This window comes from Penicillium griseofulvum (genome assembly GCF_001561935.1).
Source record: "Penicillium griseofulvum strain PG3 chromosome Unknown contig_84, whole genome shotgun sequence".
Lineage (NCBI taxonomy): Eukaryota > Fungi > Ascomycota > Eurotiomycetes > Eurotiales > Aspergillaceae > Penicillium > Penicillium griseofulvum.
In genome coordinates, this window is record NW_024467475.1 from 120753 (window position 1) to 136543 (window position 15791).

The 15791-nt window shown below is 48.8% G+C and overlaps 6 protein-coding genes across 6 annotated transcripts; 4 read left to right on the forward strand and 2 right to left on the reverse strand.

Annotated features, from left to right (window-relative positions):
- Positions 1–160: 160 nt before the first annotated feature.
- On the forward strand, positions 161–1405 carry PGRI_045980 (histone H1/H5 family protein; the record flags this gene model as incomplete). Its single annotated transcript, XM_040792311.1, has 7 exons — positions 161–224; positions 316–341; positions 495–517; positions 609–739; positions 870–1012; positions 1066–1209; positions 1280–1405. The coding sequence occupies 7 exons, from the start codon at positions 161–163 to the stop codon at positions 1403–1405; spliced, it is 657 nt and encodes a 218-aa protein (XP_040644278.1).
- Positions 1406–2587: 1182 nt separating this feature from the next.
- PGRI_045990 (1-phosphatidylinositol-4-phosphate 5-kinase) lies at positions 2588–5247 on the forward strand (the record flags this gene model as incomplete). Its single annotated transcript, XM_040792312.1, has 2 exons — positions 2588–3699; positions 3753–5247. 2 exons carry the CDS (start codon positions 2588–2590, stop codon positions 5245–5247), a joined length of 2607 nt encoding a protein of 868 aa, XP_040644279.1.
- A 1541-nt stretch (positions 5248–6788) lies between these two features.
- PGRI_046000 (putative transcription initiation factor TFIID subunit 12) lies at positions 6789–8723 on the reverse strand (the record flags this gene model as incomplete). The annotated part of the gene is made up of 2 exons (XM_040792313.1): positions 6789–7043; positions 7110–8723. The coding sequence occupies 2 exons, from the start codon at positions 8721–8723 to the stop codon at positions 6789–6791; spliced, it is 1869 nt and encodes a 622-aa protein (XP_040644280.1).
- Positions 8724–9844: 1121 nt separating this feature from the next.
- PGRI_046010 (uncharacterized protein) lies at positions 9845–10695 on the reverse strand (the record flags this gene model as incomplete). The annotated part of the gene is made up of 3 exons (XM_040792314.1): positions 9845–10154; positions 10210–10575; positions 10631–10695. The coding sequence occupies 3 exons, from the start codon at positions 10693–10695 to the stop codon at positions 9845–9847; spliced, it is 741 nt and encodes a 246-aa protein (XP_040644281.1).
- A 556-nt stretch (positions 10696–11251) lies between these two features.
- Positions 11252–13309, forward strand: PGRI_046020 (proteasome regulatory particle lid subunit RPN3; the record flags this gene model as incomplete). The annotated part of the gene is made up of 2 exons (XM_040792315.1): positions 11252–13105; positions 13166–13309. 2 exons carry the CDS (start codon positions 11252–11254, stop codon positions 13307–13309), a joined length of 1998 nt encoding a protein of 665 aa, XP_040644282.1.
- Positions 13310–13824: 515 nt separating this feature from the next.
- On the forward strand, positions 13825–15227 carry PGRI_046030 (trans-hexaprenyltranstransferase; the record flags this gene model as incomplete). Its single annotated transcript, XM_040792316.1, has 2 exons — positions 13825–15006; positions 15066–15227. 2 exons carry the CDS (start codon positions 13825–13827, stop codon positions 15225–15227), a joined length of 1344 nt encoding a protein of 447 aa, XP_040644283.1.
- Between the last annotated feature and the right edge of the window lie 564 nt (positions 15228–15791).

Genomic DNA, 15791 nt, shown 5'->3' on the forward strand with positions numbered 1-15791 from the left:
GGATGCCCCGCGGCCTTCCCTTTCCCTTCTGCTCTTTTTCTTCCTCTTCTGCTTTCACTCCTCCCACGTTTTTTTCTTTTCTTTTCTCTTCTATTCTCATCTCTTGATCACTTGAATCATCTCGATCTACCCTTTTCTCACCTTAAATCAATCATCAATCATGCCTCCTAAGAAGGTTACCAGCGCGTCCAAGAAGGCGGCGCCTGCTCACACCTCTTACCGCGGTATGTCTTCATCCTGAATGCGCACCATATCGCGTAAAAGCGATATGGATATGAATCTGGTCGCGAATATCTGCTGATTCGATCAATATAGATATGATCAAGGATGCCATTATTAATGTGAGTTGATCACTGCCGGCGCGAGCCAACTTGGTTGTTGTGATTCGGGTCGCGCGCCCGACCGTGACACGTCTTTGCCTTTGGGCATGGACAACCAAAACAAAATTTATTTTTTTAATTCTCATTGCTGACTTGGTTCCTTTCTGTGTATAGTTGAAAGAACGCAATGGTAGTAGGTATGTTGATGTTGTCCCTTGATGTCTCGGGGAAGCCCTTTCTCGCGCCATCTATTCTAGAAAGTTACTAACTGAATCTCCCCTATTTTAGTCGTCAAGCTATCAAGAAGTACGTTCAGTCTAACAACAAGATCAACGTCACTTCTCAGAGCGTCTTCGACTCTCAGTTCAACAAGGCTATCAAGGCCGGTGTTGAGAAGAATGAGTTCACTCAGCCTAAGGGTAAGTTCTTATCCTGCGCCTGCGCCCATTGATTCTATCCTACTCATGATTTGAGTGAACTGTATTTTGCTGCATGTGTTTCGGTTAGTTTCGTCTGGTATTTGACCCTTGTAACTGACGCGTCCTCTAGGCCCATCTGGCCCCTTGAAGCTTGCGAAGAAGGATGCCCCTGTCAAGGCCGCTCCTAAGCCTGCCACTAAGCCTGCTGCTAAGCCTGCTGCTAAGCCTGCTGCTAAGCCTGCCGCTAAGCCCGTTGCTAAGGCTGCTGCCAAGGTAAGCTCCCATCGAGGATGTACTCCTTTGTTCCCTGCTAATCGTAATATTAGCCTGCTGCTAAGAAGGCCGCTCCTAAGAAAGCTGCTCCCAAGAAGGCCGTTGCAAAGACTGCCGCTCCCAAGAAGACTGCGGCCAAGAAGACCGCCACCAAGCCCAAGGCTAACTCTGGCAAGGCCCGCAAGACCTCCGTCACCGTAAGTTGGATCCGGATGTTCAGCGTCCATCTTCCCCCTTAATTGACCGTTTACTGACGAATATTCCAAGGCTCCTGCTATTGTTGAGCAGCCCAAGATTCTGGGAAAAACCAAGTCTGGCCGTATCACCAAGACTACTGCCCCGCAGCCAACAACAACCAAGGCAGCTCCCAAGAAGCGGACTGCTAAGAAATAGAGGATTTGATGTCCTTTTTTTTTTTTTTTTTTTTCACTCGAGCTCTCCCTATATTTTCACGTGCGCATTTCCAGGGAGAGTACCTGGTGATTCCTTCTTTTGTAATTTCTTTGGTCTTGTCCTCTCTGGCTCTGGTTTCAGTTCTTTTTTTGTGTGTGTTTTTGGAGTATCTTCGTTATGGCTTTGCTTCTTTCCAAAGTCCAATGGATGGCGTCCTGCGGTGGGGTTTGCAATGGGGAACTGCAGTTTTATTACTTTGATATTGTGACTGATTCTATGGAATTCAAATTGGTTTTTGGTTTTATACTGTGTGTAAACAGATCAACTTATTGTCTCATGTGTGTTTTATCACTGGAGTGAAATCAGTAGGAAGTTCGGCGGTTTATTGAGATGGTCCAATCTATAAATGTAGGTTAAGATAATGCAAGTCGGAGATTAAGTACATATATGTACATAACACACATGAAAGATAGATATAATGTCTTTTAGCCGAATAGAATAGCCATATCCTTACTATCTTTGTTTTTTTATATAGTGGAGAATTTCCCCTGTGGCGCAGATTTCCCTATTTTTGGAACATACAGAATACGATTCTCTATATCTCTTTATCAAGGCTTGTTTGATATTGTAATTGACTTATAGGTATCTAGGGTATTTAGTATTGTAGTACTTATATATGTCTTGATATATAAAAAACAGAGGGGTTGTGTAACAATCTCCTTGCATTAATGTGAAGTGTTTGAACATCCGAGTTTTTTTTATGTAGCAGCCTGATATCGACAACACAACAATTATCTAAATTCAACTTTGAAAAATTAGAAGAAAAAGGTGTACATATATCTATCAAATATAATATAGAACTAAAATATAAAAATATAAGATAAATATCATAGAAGAAATATAGTGGAGGTATTTACGTATAATTCTTTTTCTCTCCCAGCCAACCATTTCCACTTCACACCTCTTTCTCCTCCCCCCCCCCCCCCCATATTTTCCCCGTACAACTTCACCATTTCCCATTGAATTATGTGTTGAAGATTCTTCCCCTGGGGCTCTATACTTTCTTTGTTTTTCTCTGGTCCAGTTCATAACTTTCCTGAATCTCCCGCCAATAAGGGCGACTGCCGTCACTTCGGGTTGCCGGTCCACGCATAACTAACGTCACCTTCCCTCAAATTCAACATGCCATCCTTTTCCCACGACGTCTCCTACCAGACTACCACTACTACTGCCACTCATCCTCGTTCCTTCGAATCATCTCGAAAGCAGCACGATAAAACCTCCGTCGGAAATACTTTCCTGTGGACCAACTGGCCTAACGGCAACGACGTGAACGATTCTCACCAGAATGACCGAAATCTTCTGACCGACCTTAAGAACGGTAGTGCATACTCCCTGAATGGCCCTCGATCTAGTGTCAGCTCGTACACGCGCGATCCGCCCCTGTCCAAGGACGGCAGCATGCATTCGGTAGGCAATGGATCCCCGAGGGATCCCCGCGAGAACGGTCGCCCGTCCGCCATGCTGGACCGTAAGTCTTCGGAAAATGGACCGGGTGCTATTTCCACAACATCACCCCCTTCCAACCAACAACCCAATGGCACCGCAAATGGACGACCCGTCCAGGGGAAACTCATGGTCAATGGAGACGTTCAGCGGCCTTACGATGAGTTATCGATCTCGCCATCCGCCTCGCTTTTACAAATCCCACAGCAGGATGAGACCGGTCGTTATTCCCCAGACCCCGATCGCTTGATACCGAACTCGAAGCCCACCCAACCACGCCACTCCTCCCCTCCTACCTCATCCATACTCGATGCTGCCTCGGTGCCAGATTCCCAGAACTCCAGCATGCGAAACCGACATTCATTGCAGGTTCCGAGAACGCCGAGCGTTCGGCGAGATAGCCGAGAATACAATGAGGATACTGGGTACGCCAGTGGCCGAATGTCACCGACGACCGGCTTCCGACGCGCATCCATCGGTCTTATCAGGCGAGCAACTAAAAACAGCACCCAGCAAGATATCACCTTGGACGAGGCACCGCCCGACGAAGATGCGGCCCGATGGGCCGAAGCCATCAAACAAAAGCGAGCCTCGCGACGCCGCCGCGAAGAGGAGGATGATGAGCGGGTGATTGTGGGGACCAAGGTGGACCAGAATCACGTCAACTATGTGACAGCATACAACATGTTGACTGGTATCCGTTTCACGGTCTCAAGAATCAACGCAAAAATGGACCGGGAACTCACACCCGCGGACTTTGATGCCAAACACAAGTTCTCCTTTGACATGTGTGCACCCCCTTCTATTGTTGATCATTTTTGGGCTTTACTGACAGCAGCAGCACTGGAAATGAACTGATCCCCTCCGCAAAGTACGACTTCAAATTCAAAGACTATGCACCTTGGGTTTTCCGACACCTTCGCGCCAAGTTCCGCCTCGATCCCGCCGACTACCTTATGTCCCTCACAAGCAAATACATCTTGTCAGAATTGGGCTCCCCCGGCAAGAGCGGGAGCTTCTTTTACTTCTCCCGCGACTACAAGTACATCATCAAGACCATTCACCATTCCGAGCACAAGCTTCTCCGGAAGATTCTTCCTGAATACTACCGGCACGTGGAGAAGAATCCGAACACACTCATCTCACAATTTTACGGATTGCACCGAGTCAAGATGGCTTACGGCCGAAAGATTCACTTTGTCGTGATGAACAACCTGTTCCCACCCCACCGGGATATCCACCAGACATTCGACCTGAAGGGCTCGACCATTGGCCGTGATCTGCAGGAGTCAGATCTTGAGAGAAACCCTAGAGCCACCATGAAGGACTTGAACTGGGTTCGCCGCAATCGTCACTTGGAATGTGGCCCGACGAAACGAGAATTCTTCATTGAGCAATTGAAACGTGACGTCGTGTTGCTTCAGAAACTCAAGATCATGGACTATTCTCTTCTGGTAGGAATCCATGATGCGGGCAGGGGTAACGAAGAGAACCTGCGCGACAAGACTCTTCAGGTCTTTCAGCCAGGAGGCCATCGCGAAGAAGATACAACGCCCAACAACTTAATGCGCACTCCGTCGAAATTGGAGAATGAACGCAAGGCTCGGGAGCTGCGCATGCTTATCAAACGTGAACGGCCTGTTCCATTGGACAAAGCAGCCGCGAAGATGCCAGATGAAATCCTCGATGAACGGAAATATCATGTCTTCTACGCGGATGATGGAGGTTTTCGGGCCACTCATGAGAATGGTCAACCCGGCGACGAGATCTATTACCTGGGCATCATTGATTGCTTGACTCATTACGGAACCACCAAGAAACTTGAGAACTTTTTCAAAGGACTCTCCCACGACCGCTCACAGATCTCTCCAATCCCGCCAGAGAGCTACGGAGAGCGCTTCATTAATTTCATCAAGGGAATCACCATGTCGAGGGAAGAAGCCGAACGGCGACGCGAGTCTCGAGTCTCCGCCTCCGGCGCACCTCAGCAATCAGCCGAAAAGCGACGTTCGAGAGACTCTTCTGTCGAGCGGACAATGCAGGCAGCAGAGAAGGAGGCAGCGAAAGATGTGTCAATAACACATCCTCGAACACTAGCCACTGTCTGGGACCCAGCAGACGCGGGAGGCCCTGGTCCAACTTCGACTCTCCCCATCGTGGATGAAGCCGGCGAGGCAAGCAGTGTTGGAGGGCGCAGCACAAATAGCCGACACGGCCCCCAGGCATCAGAGAAGGAATTACCTCCTGTCCCTCACGATGCGCCACCGCCAACTCCTAAAAAAGGCAAGGAAGTTGATCGGAGCAATTTTCTGACTGCCAGCCAGGCTCGGCGTTAGCTTTTTGCAGCGGCTGACATCCCCTTGATACCTTTATTTGTCTCTTTATCTTGTTTTTTTTTTGTCGTATTCAGCGAGATATCCTCCTTGTTGCTCTTGATAGAACCACATATTTTGTTTCCTCAGCATGGGTCTGCGCGAGGCATATCATCTTTCTATCCTCATACTTTCCCCAAACACCTTCCGCAAGAAACTGATGTTCACGAGTGACATGTGTGTAATTTCTGTTGAGCATTTCCGCCTCTTCGTGTGTTTCCTGTTTCCTTTCGCCTGGATTACTCGGAACATTTGGACAAAGCCCCAAACTTGAAGCCCGAAGGCTCAACCTCACCAACTCTTTCTCTTTTCTTCGCCGTCTCAAACGCCAACATTCTCTCTAGCCTTGCTTGCCATCCTATCCCGTCCGCGGATCACCCCTGGACTGCACAGATTCCACCCTCATTGATCGAACATACTGTTGCCACACTCTCTATATCATACCCAGACCTTATTTCCAGCCTACTAAGTGCTATTGTCATATCCTGTGCTGACGTCGCATCGATGATCCATTCTTTCCACCAACCATCTCATTTCTTTTTTCTTTTTTTGCTTTAATCTTGTTCTCAAAGAACAATCCCACAACCAAAGAATACAGCTGGGCCCAGCATCCGGTCCTCACTCCGTTCATCGAACGCTTTTTTTTTTATTATTGTATCTCTCCTGTGCATCCCGCTTCTTGTTTTTTTTTTTCTTTCTTCTTTTTTACCCTTCTATTGATTTGCTTGTTCCTTGATCGAGTCTCTCTCCATACCCTGTACCAACCACTATACCACATGTTTTCTCTCGATATTCGTGCTTCTTATTTGCCGAGGATGACCAACTTAGCAGAATCCAACGTGGGAACTTCCTTACTCTACTTCTTTTCATGTTGATTGTATAATTTTGTAGACGGTAAAGCCAACGAGTCGTAAAGTAGATGCTTAGCAAACTCCGTGGACACTAAACTGTACAGATAGTAACAACCTAGTTACGGTGCGCAGGTGGGATATCATGGTACTGCCTAAGTGGGACTTGATACTAGGGTTTGACTTGCTTAATGTGCCTACATCCCAAGATTGGAGTAGAGGAGCCTAGAGCCAAAAGGGAAGACCAAATGCACACAAATTATAAGCACACGGACCAAAATAGACCTAGATAAGCCAGGGTAGGCAATTCATTATTCAAGCACAGCATAAACTGGGCCGCAAGAAAGCAAAGATGGATCTAAGAGACCAGAAAGAACCCCTTCCAACCATGATTGAACACGAGGCACACAAGATACGCAAGAAAAGATATGTAAGACCTGCCCATTCATCACGTAAACGCCATATTCTTAGGAGAATCAATCGAAAGGGTAAAGTAGAAACAGAAAAAGAAAAAAAAAAACCCCCCCATTTGACCTCCGAGAAAAGAAATTGAGACGTAAAGCAAAGCAAAGCGTGCGACATAACGAAAGCAAGGCAGACCAGCCCGACTGAACGCAAGATTGCGACAGCAGCCGTGATGTAAATTGCATTTACATCTTACTCGTTCTTGCCCTGAGTGACCTTAGCGGCTTGGATAGCGGACATCTTCTGAGTCCAGCCCTGGGTAGGCTGAGGCTTCTTGACGGTGCGGAGGTCATCGGTAGAGAAGCCGGAGATACGCATGTTGTAGTTGCGCTCGAGGACAAGCTGGATATCGCGCAGCTCGAGAGTCGAGGAAGGGCGCAGCTTGGCGAGACGACAGGCTTGGGTGATGACTTCGTCGACGAAGTCGTCAGCCATTTGGAGGATGAACTGGGAAATATTAACATTTCTGATCTTTTTTTATTTAGCTCTCACTTTGAGGGTCGAAAAACTTACCTCTTCCGCATCTGGTGTCAGCATTTCTCCTTCGCCGCCACCGGTGACCTGGCGCACGAGGATGTCGAGCATCTTCTTGCTCAGCACACGCTGGCCTTCACCTTCGAGGACGTAGCCAGGGTGTTTCTGGATCGCAGGCTGGCCCATCATGCCCATGGCACCGTGGCTGGGACCGCCAGAAAGAGAGGGACGGGAGCCTGGCATCGAGACGGGCTCGGGGGCTGAAACGTGCAGGTTCTTGGGGATTGCCATGTTGGTGTTGCGGGTAGATGCTTCACCTGGACGGTTGGCAAGATAACCCTGGGGGTGAGCCTGCTGGTTGGCCTGGGCTTGTTGATTCATTGTTTGTTGTTGGGGGGTAGGATTGGTGTAGGTCTGGGCAGCTTGGGAGATAGCAGCTTGGTGTGAGAGAGGACGAGGTTGGCCTTGATTCACCTGTTGGGAAGGCCCTGGTGGCGTGGGGGTGGAACCGTCAGGATGGGGGGTTTGGCTGAAAGTGAGCTGCCCTCCTGGAGTTCCTTGCTGAGATGATGTCTGTGGACGTTGCACTTGAGGAAGTGGCGCACTGATTGGGACTGGAGTGTTTCCAGCAGATTGAGCAGTAGATGGCTGTCCAGGTTGGGAGGCAGAGGGGGACATGGCAGTTTGGCGTGCTGCGTTGACCGCCGAGTTGATAGTATGGGGAGCTGGAGGTTGAGGTTGCCCTGGTTGCATGGAATTTGCTGCCGCTCCTACCTGCGGATTTGGCACACTTTGACTTGATACGGGAGGAGCGACTGGGGCTTGGTTCAAATTGATAGGCGTATTTGCCTGTGCCGCCTGATTCATCGCCTGATTCTGTGGATTTTGCTGTGATTGAATCTTGAAGCTTTCCTGCTGTTCCTTGAACTTGTTCAAGAACTCGCTACCCTCCCGGAACAGCTTTTCAGCCGCCAACTGTCGGTTCTTGAATTCTTGCATTTCCTCTTGGCTCATATTGCCCTGAGCCTGCCGCTGAGCATATGAGGAACGAAGATCAGCCATACGAGCCCGTCCAACCTCCTGCTTCTGAAGAGCGATACCATATCGCAGTCGAGCCTCGGGTATCCAGGTCTGCACCTGCTCGGGGGTCACGTTCGGAGGCAGGAAAAAATTGAGCGCGCTGACCCGGGCTTGGATTTGCGGAATGAGCTGATTGATCGTCTGCGGATTGTTGGATTGCGTTCGCTGGACCGGTTGTCCTTGTGGCCCCTGCGTTCCCTGAGGAGCTTGTTGTACCGGTTGTGGCTGCTGCCCTTGCTGTGGCTGTTGTCCTGGCTGTCCCTGTTGCACTGCTCCCTGCTGGTGTTGGTGCTGCTGCATTGCCTGTTGTCGGTTCTGCTGGAAAACCCGCATTCCCTTCATCAAGTTCTGGGATAGCTGCGAGAGCTTCGTATGCGCCTGTTGGTATTCGTGGGTCTGTGGATCGCGGGTATTCATCAGATCCCAGAGGCTGCGCACTAGCTGGGTATGCTGGGCCTTCTGCTGGTCACTGAGGTGCGGTAGCTTCTGCACTTGGTCGGTCCGAATCAGATTTGACTGCTGCGGTTGCGGGGCACCCATTGCCTGTCCAACTTGGCCCTGAGACCCATCCATCTCTGCGATGATGTACTGATACTCTGAGGATTCAAGGACAGGAGCTAAACGGAGACAGGATTATCGCGAAATAGTCTTTGTTTATTGTTCTGCTCCTGGAGTCAGTCACACCTGCCTGGATATCGATAAGGCACTACACGTTATCGCATAAAATGGCGGAATAGGCAAGTCCGAATGCAGAGCTTTGGCAGATTACTTTCGATGGCGGTGATGGGAGGTTGGGCCCGGTCTTGGCATCCGCCTATTAACAATCCCTGGAGGCTTTGACAAACTACAATCTCGTATATATGATTTTGTGCAATTTGCCATGCTTATTACCTGTGATGTCCTGTGATTGTCTAGATCGAATAATGTGCAGCTGGATTATGGCATACACATTACTCCTAGAAGGCCCTGAGGGATTATCACGTGCCTAGCCACAGATCTATGTCCAGTTCATCGATACTTCGATGAACTGGATATAGATCTTAGATGACCTGGGAATATTCAGTTTACTTTGTGGACAAAAAGAACCGGCAAGAGGGGAGCCCTAAAATGGAAAGAGTAACCTAACACCGGGAGAAATAACAGAGGGGATTCCCTACATATGGAGTACACGAATGATACACCTGATACCAAGTAATAATACTGTGAAGAATGTATTGATATTGATAATCATAACTATCGTAAATCTTGAAGAGCTGTAAATGATATGTCTCATGGATAACTTGGCATGAACAAGACCGGAACGAGCTGGGGGTTGTTGGTGGTAATGACTTTGATGCAGGACGCGAGGCGCATCTAGATTGATGACAATTTGGTGCGATCCAGCAGTAAATTTTTCTCAGAACAAAGGTTCGGTAAGAGAAACAGCCTATACCACTGGTGAGCATATTCTGGCTGGGTATAACAACTTGTCAGACCGTGTTGTCACCAATCACCATCGGAGACATGACTAGGGCGTGGTTGACCCAGTGACGAGCCATGAACTAGAAAGCTCATTCATGAGAGGGAGTGGTGGTATCCAGCCCCGGGAGTTTACCACAGAGCATGATGTCCTTTTCCGGTGGACGAGGAGACAGGCAAGAGGCCAAAGAAAATCTTCCATAATGCAGGAATATAATCATGGCAAAAGAAAAGACTCAGCCTATCAATCCACCCAGATCTCGATCCATGCCCATAACTCGTTCTTCTAGCCTTCGCTTCCTCTGCTCCAATGCTCGGATTTCGGCCAACTCTTGCTCAATATCCTCGTTGGTGACCTCTGGAATCTCTGATTGCGCTACCGGTGCAGGTGAAAAATCATCTTCATCATCTCCATAAGAGAGCCTCATATGATCCAGTTCTGCAGTGTTCGTTGCAACCCGACCTTCTAACTGCGCTATAGACTCACTGATCGTCTCATGCCGATAGCGAAGGTTGGCAATCTTTTCCTGTGCACCGGCAACGGGGCTTTGGGCTGATTAGATTTTAAACTAAGACTGATTATCAGATATGTGGCACTCACTAAACATTGCATAGCATCTCGGCGCCTCGAAGAAGCACTTCAATGTTGACCTCCCTATGGGGTCCTCTAGTAGAGGTGCCCGCTGATCGCTTGATCTCTTCCATCATATCATGTCCCAATACCCTTGCCACGGCAGACTGGTTGCGGTTGTCCCGCGCTGAATAAATTCGGCTCGCCATCGAATCCTTTTCAGTCTCAGCGGTGAACATAGTCCCGCGTCGTGTAGCGCGTCTTTGTGATCCCTGCGCCTTGGTAGAGGGATCAACCTGGAAGAGTGCTCGTTCATGGGCTTCAGTGTCACGGATTAAGGCGGTGATGTCGTGGGAACCCAAAAGTGCAGTGGTGAAAATACGTGGGGGAGGGAACCTAGACTTGCGTTAGTCAAAACAACATGGTTGAAGAGGATATCACAAGTACTAACGGCAAATCAGCAATAGAATTGGAAGAGAGCGTAATCTGCTCGAGGTGGGAATTGAGCAGTGGCATATCTGCAGATGTTTTGAAGCTCTGGATTGTGAAGGAAGAGTGGTTGAATGCTCTACACTGCACCGCACTTGTTTACTTCAGGAAAGCAGCATATATTATTATGCCTGAGGCATTAAATTCAGAATGTGTGTATCGGCAACCACGTCTAGTCACACTGGAATTGATTAAACACGTACCCAATTTGATACAGTTTTAAAGGCCGTACTCCTTTATTTTTTTGTCCATTTTCTATTTTTTTAATATCTATTTTTTATTGTCTTTCTAACAGCTTCGACAGCAAAAGTCCCCGAATTGAGACCGCCCGGTAAGCTCCACTGACTAAGCGCTCATCTGGTCTCTTGCGCCCGTTCATCCCATCTCTTGACATCACATCACCCATCCTCTTCATCCATCTGTCCGCGCAAGCTTTTCTTCATCATACTTCGTGATATCGGCAGCTTGGATCTCTTGAAATTGCTTTTCTACTTCCTATTTCCATATTGTGCTCACTCACCCTTCCCCCTACTTCTTCCGATAGCTTGGTGGCTACCCAGCTGAGCTCCACAGCTTGAGAAAGATGCCGGCCGAAAGGCGTTCTTTGCGATCAAACAATAAACCCGACAGCTCTTCATCCGCTAACGGTGAAAAGGCAAACTCGAATTCCCAGAGCTCGGGTGCGAAAGACAAGGCGCCCACCACTCGCGCCGCCGCCAACAAAGCCAAGTCAGCTTCAACCAAGAAAGACGCAAAGGGCGCATCAAACGACAACATGGGAGAAGATGATCAGTCGCATATGAATGGCTCGAAGTCAACCGAGAACAGTGTGAATGGATCCGAAGATGTTGAGATGGGAGAGGATACGGCAGGTGCGCCTACATCCTCATCCAACGCCAGCAAGGACCGCAAAAGTAACGAGAAGATGACTGTTGTAGTGCCCCCGACCAAGGGTTCCAGATCGTCCGGCAAGGATAAGGAGGAGGATGTGACAATGGAAGGTGCGGAGGATGGTGATGTTGAGAACACCGAACCAGAGGTCGACCCGACAACCAAGGCGATTCAAGGTTCGTCTAGTCTTCTTGCTCAAACTAAATCCAAATTTCTAACGACGAATGCCTGTTTGTTTGACATGGGTTTAGACATCAAATCCAACTTCACCTTGCTCGAGCGAGCCGTTGCCCACTTCGACCCTAGATTTACCCTCCGTGTTCTGCGATCGATATCGTCGATGCGGAAACATCTCACCCCGGAGGTCCTCGCCGAAGTCATCGTGGAAACCTATTCCGCTTCTAGCTCGACCGCCTCGTTCCTGTTGGAAGCTCTTGGACAAGCCAATGCTTTCGAGAATGCTACAGCTAGTTCGCAGATGGAGATTGACTCGGATAAGAAGCCTATCCCTAAGGAGACCCTTGCCGAGGTGGATGCATATCTCTCCATCCTTGTCCAGATATACCTGTTTGACCAACGGGAGATTCAGAAGGGAGCTCAGTTCTCGACAAGCTTGATTGAGCGCCTGCGAGTACTGAACCGCCGTACGCTGGATTCTCTCGCCGCCCGCGTGTACTTTTACTACTCTCTCTTCTTCGAGCAAACCGCTCCACTTCCCCCTTCTCCTGCAGCGGCTGTTACCACTATCCGCCAGCCATTGTTGGCGGCACTGCGCACGGCTGTGCTCCGGAAAGATGTTGACACACAGGCTACTGTGATGACTTTGCTTCTTCGCAACTACCTGTCTACGTCTCATATTTCACAGGCAGATCTACTGATCTCTCATAACCCATTCCCCGTGGCTGCATCTAACAATCAGATTGCTCGGTATATGTTCTATCTCGGCCGCATCCGTGCCATCCAGCTGCAATACACTGAGGCTCATAGCCATCTGATTGGGGCTACCCGCAAGTCGCCTGCTAGCCAGGTTGCTCGTGGGTTCTACCAGGCTTCCCACAAGTTGTTGGTCGTTGTCGAGCTTTTGATGGGTGATATTCCTGACCGCGCAGTCTTCCGCCAGCCGGCTTTGGAACGGGCCATGCACCCTTATCTGCTGCTTTCTCAGGCAGTCAGTGTTGCTGATTTGGATGCGTTCCTCAACATTGTCACCACCCACAGTGAGACTTTCCGGAAGGATGGCACATACACCTTGATCTTGCGTTTGCGACAGAATGTAATCAAGACCGGTATTCGCATGATGTCGCTATCTTACTCCCGTATCTCTCTGCGTGATATCTGTCTTCGTCTCGGACTTGACAGCGAAGAATCTGCTGAGTACATTGTGGCTAAGGCTATTCGGGATGGTGTCATTGAGGCCACACTTGATCACGAGCACGGGTTCATGAAGAGCAAAGAAGTGGGTGATATATACGCCACTAGAGAACCTGGCGAGGCCTTCCACGAGCGTATCCGCGCTTGTCTCGCCCTCCACGATGAGAGTGTTAAGGTATGTTATCTTTGTCTGAATAATTTTATTTTGTCCTTACTAATATACGTCCAATCGCAGGCTATGCGTTTCCCCATGAACCAGCACCGCCTGGAGCTCAAGAGTGCCCAAGAAGCTCGGGAACGAGAGCGTGAGCTTGCCAAGGAGATCCAGGAGGGAGACATGGATGATGAAGATGCCGGTGGTGATTTCGATGCCATTTAAAGAGGAGTGTGGTTGTTCCATAATTCAGCATTTTCCCCCCCCTCTACCGCACTGGTCCCATGCATGTGTCTCTACCTCGTAGCGGCCCTTTTTTTTTAACCCGTGCGTTAATCAAGTTGTTTTCCTTATTCTGGCTCTTATATTCGGATGTGTAGGGGAATGTGCAGGACCAAAATGGCGGCGCAGTCTTCCCTATTATACTGGAATTATTTCTTGCCTTGTGCCTTGATTAGAATCGTATGTCAAGAAGACTTGTAAATTTGGAATTTCTAATTTGGATCATTATTCTCTTATTCCTGTCGAAGTACAAAAGTTGTAAAAGGCCGAGTCATAGGCTGCGTAGCACCGGGTCCGTGCCGACCCGAGAGAGCTCGAAATCTTCCCGCCCGCAAGATTGTTCGTCCTTGTACTCCGCAAAAAAAACCTCACATCGTTAACGTTTTCTGGGATTGGGTTCCTATGGTTAATTTGGATTCTCTCGTTTATAATTAAAAAAGCCTCCCCCCGCATTGAGCATGGGAGCTCGAACCGCATCGGCCACCGGGCTGATTCTCTCATCACGAACCACTGTCTGTTCCCAATGCCTCCGCGATGACCTCCGTTTCACGCATATTGCCCTCCAATCCCGCAAATACCACCCGACTCGCCGGCGGGATGCCTCGCCATTCGGAGCTGCTGTGTCAGCGGCCCAGGCCATCTTCAAGGGTATGCCGAAGGCGCCTCCCGGTATCTCGGTCGACCCGTTGAGAATGGTTGGAAAAGAGCTCAAGTTCCTCACCAAGAACATCCGACAATTGCTCGGATCGGGCCATCCGGCGCTGGACAAGGTCGCCAAATACTACACTCATAGTGAGGGCAAGCACATGCGGCCCATGCTAGTCCTTCTCATGTCCCAAGCGACAGCTTTAGATCCTCGCAAGCACCACACCTACACGGATAAACCGAGCCCTGTCGATTCCTCTTTCAGTGCGCCATCAATCCTCGAAGACGCCAACCCAGAAATGAACCCGCTCGTGGCCCCGAACGCCGAGGGCAAATATGACATCGCCGGAGATGACAATATCCTGCCTTCACAACGGCGGCTGGCCGAGATCACGGAGTTGATCCACACAGCATCTCTCCTGCACGACGACGTTATCGACAATGCTGTGACACGTCGTGCCAACAGCTCGGCGAACCTTGCATTCGGAAATAAGATGGCAGTGCTGGCGGGTGACTTCCTACTTGGGCGTGCCTCGGTAGCCCTCGCTCGTCTACGTGACCCCGAGGTCACCGAACTCATGGCCACCGTAATTGCTAATCTGGTAGAGGGCGAGTTCATGCAGCTGAAGAATACTGCGCAAGATGAATCAAAACCCGTCTACACCGACGAGACACTTGCCTACTATCTCCAGAAGACCTACCTGAAGACCGCCAGTCTCATTAGCAAGTCTTGCCGCTCTGCTGCGGTTCTGGGACGGAGTGCCCCCGAGGTGATCGAGGCCTCGTACGCCTATGGCCGCAACTTGGGCCTGGCTTTCCAGCTTGTTGATGATATGTTGGATTACACAGTCACCGAGGCAGAGATGGGCAAGCCTGTTGGTGCAGACCTGGAGCTTGGATTGGCGACTGCCCCACTCTTGTTTGCGTGGAAGAGCAACCCGGAGCTCGGTCCTTTGGTCGGACGAAAGTTCTGCGAAGAGGGTGATGTGCAGAAGGTGATTGTTTCAAATTAGCCCGTGGTCTTGGTATAATACTAACTATTTGATTCCACTAGGCTCGTGAGCTCGTTTACCGCAGCAATGGTGTTGAGCAGACTCGTGCTCTGGCCCAGGAATACGCCGATAAGGCCATTGCCGCCATCAGTGACTTCCCAGACAGTGATGCCAAGACCGGTCTCATTGAGATGTGCGAGAAGACCATGAATCGCAGGAAGTAGAGGAGACTGCGCTCCCATGTACACATATTTTGTCTTTCAGCTTGCTCATTCTTTGTTTCTTCAGATGACTGTCTTTTTTTCCTTCTCTATATGCCTGTGTACACTTAGATGTCTTAGATGGTTGGATATATATTTGATCTTCACCAATAGAAGCATTTTCCTCTCTTCGCTTCTTAACATGTCGTATACATTAGTTCTTTGTCAATGGATTTGTATTAGGAAAGAGTAGCCAGTCGATATATTTTGATATCTTCTAAGCAAAAAAAAAAAAAAAAAAAAAAAAAAAAAAAAAAAAAAATCCTCTCATAAAAATATAAAAAACTTACAACATTAAATTTTAAATTCTATTATCTCTAAAAAATATAAAAGTGGCCAATGGATATATTTTGTTATGTTCTAAGCAAAAAAAAAAAAAAAAAAAAAACAAAACAAAACAAAATCCGCTCATCACGATGTTAAACGCTGTCAGCGTGATCTCTAGAATGCAGGGTGCTGTATAACATATTTTAAGTATGAGACCTCTTATCACACGCTTTATAATTTAGGTCTTAAAGTCACAGTTGC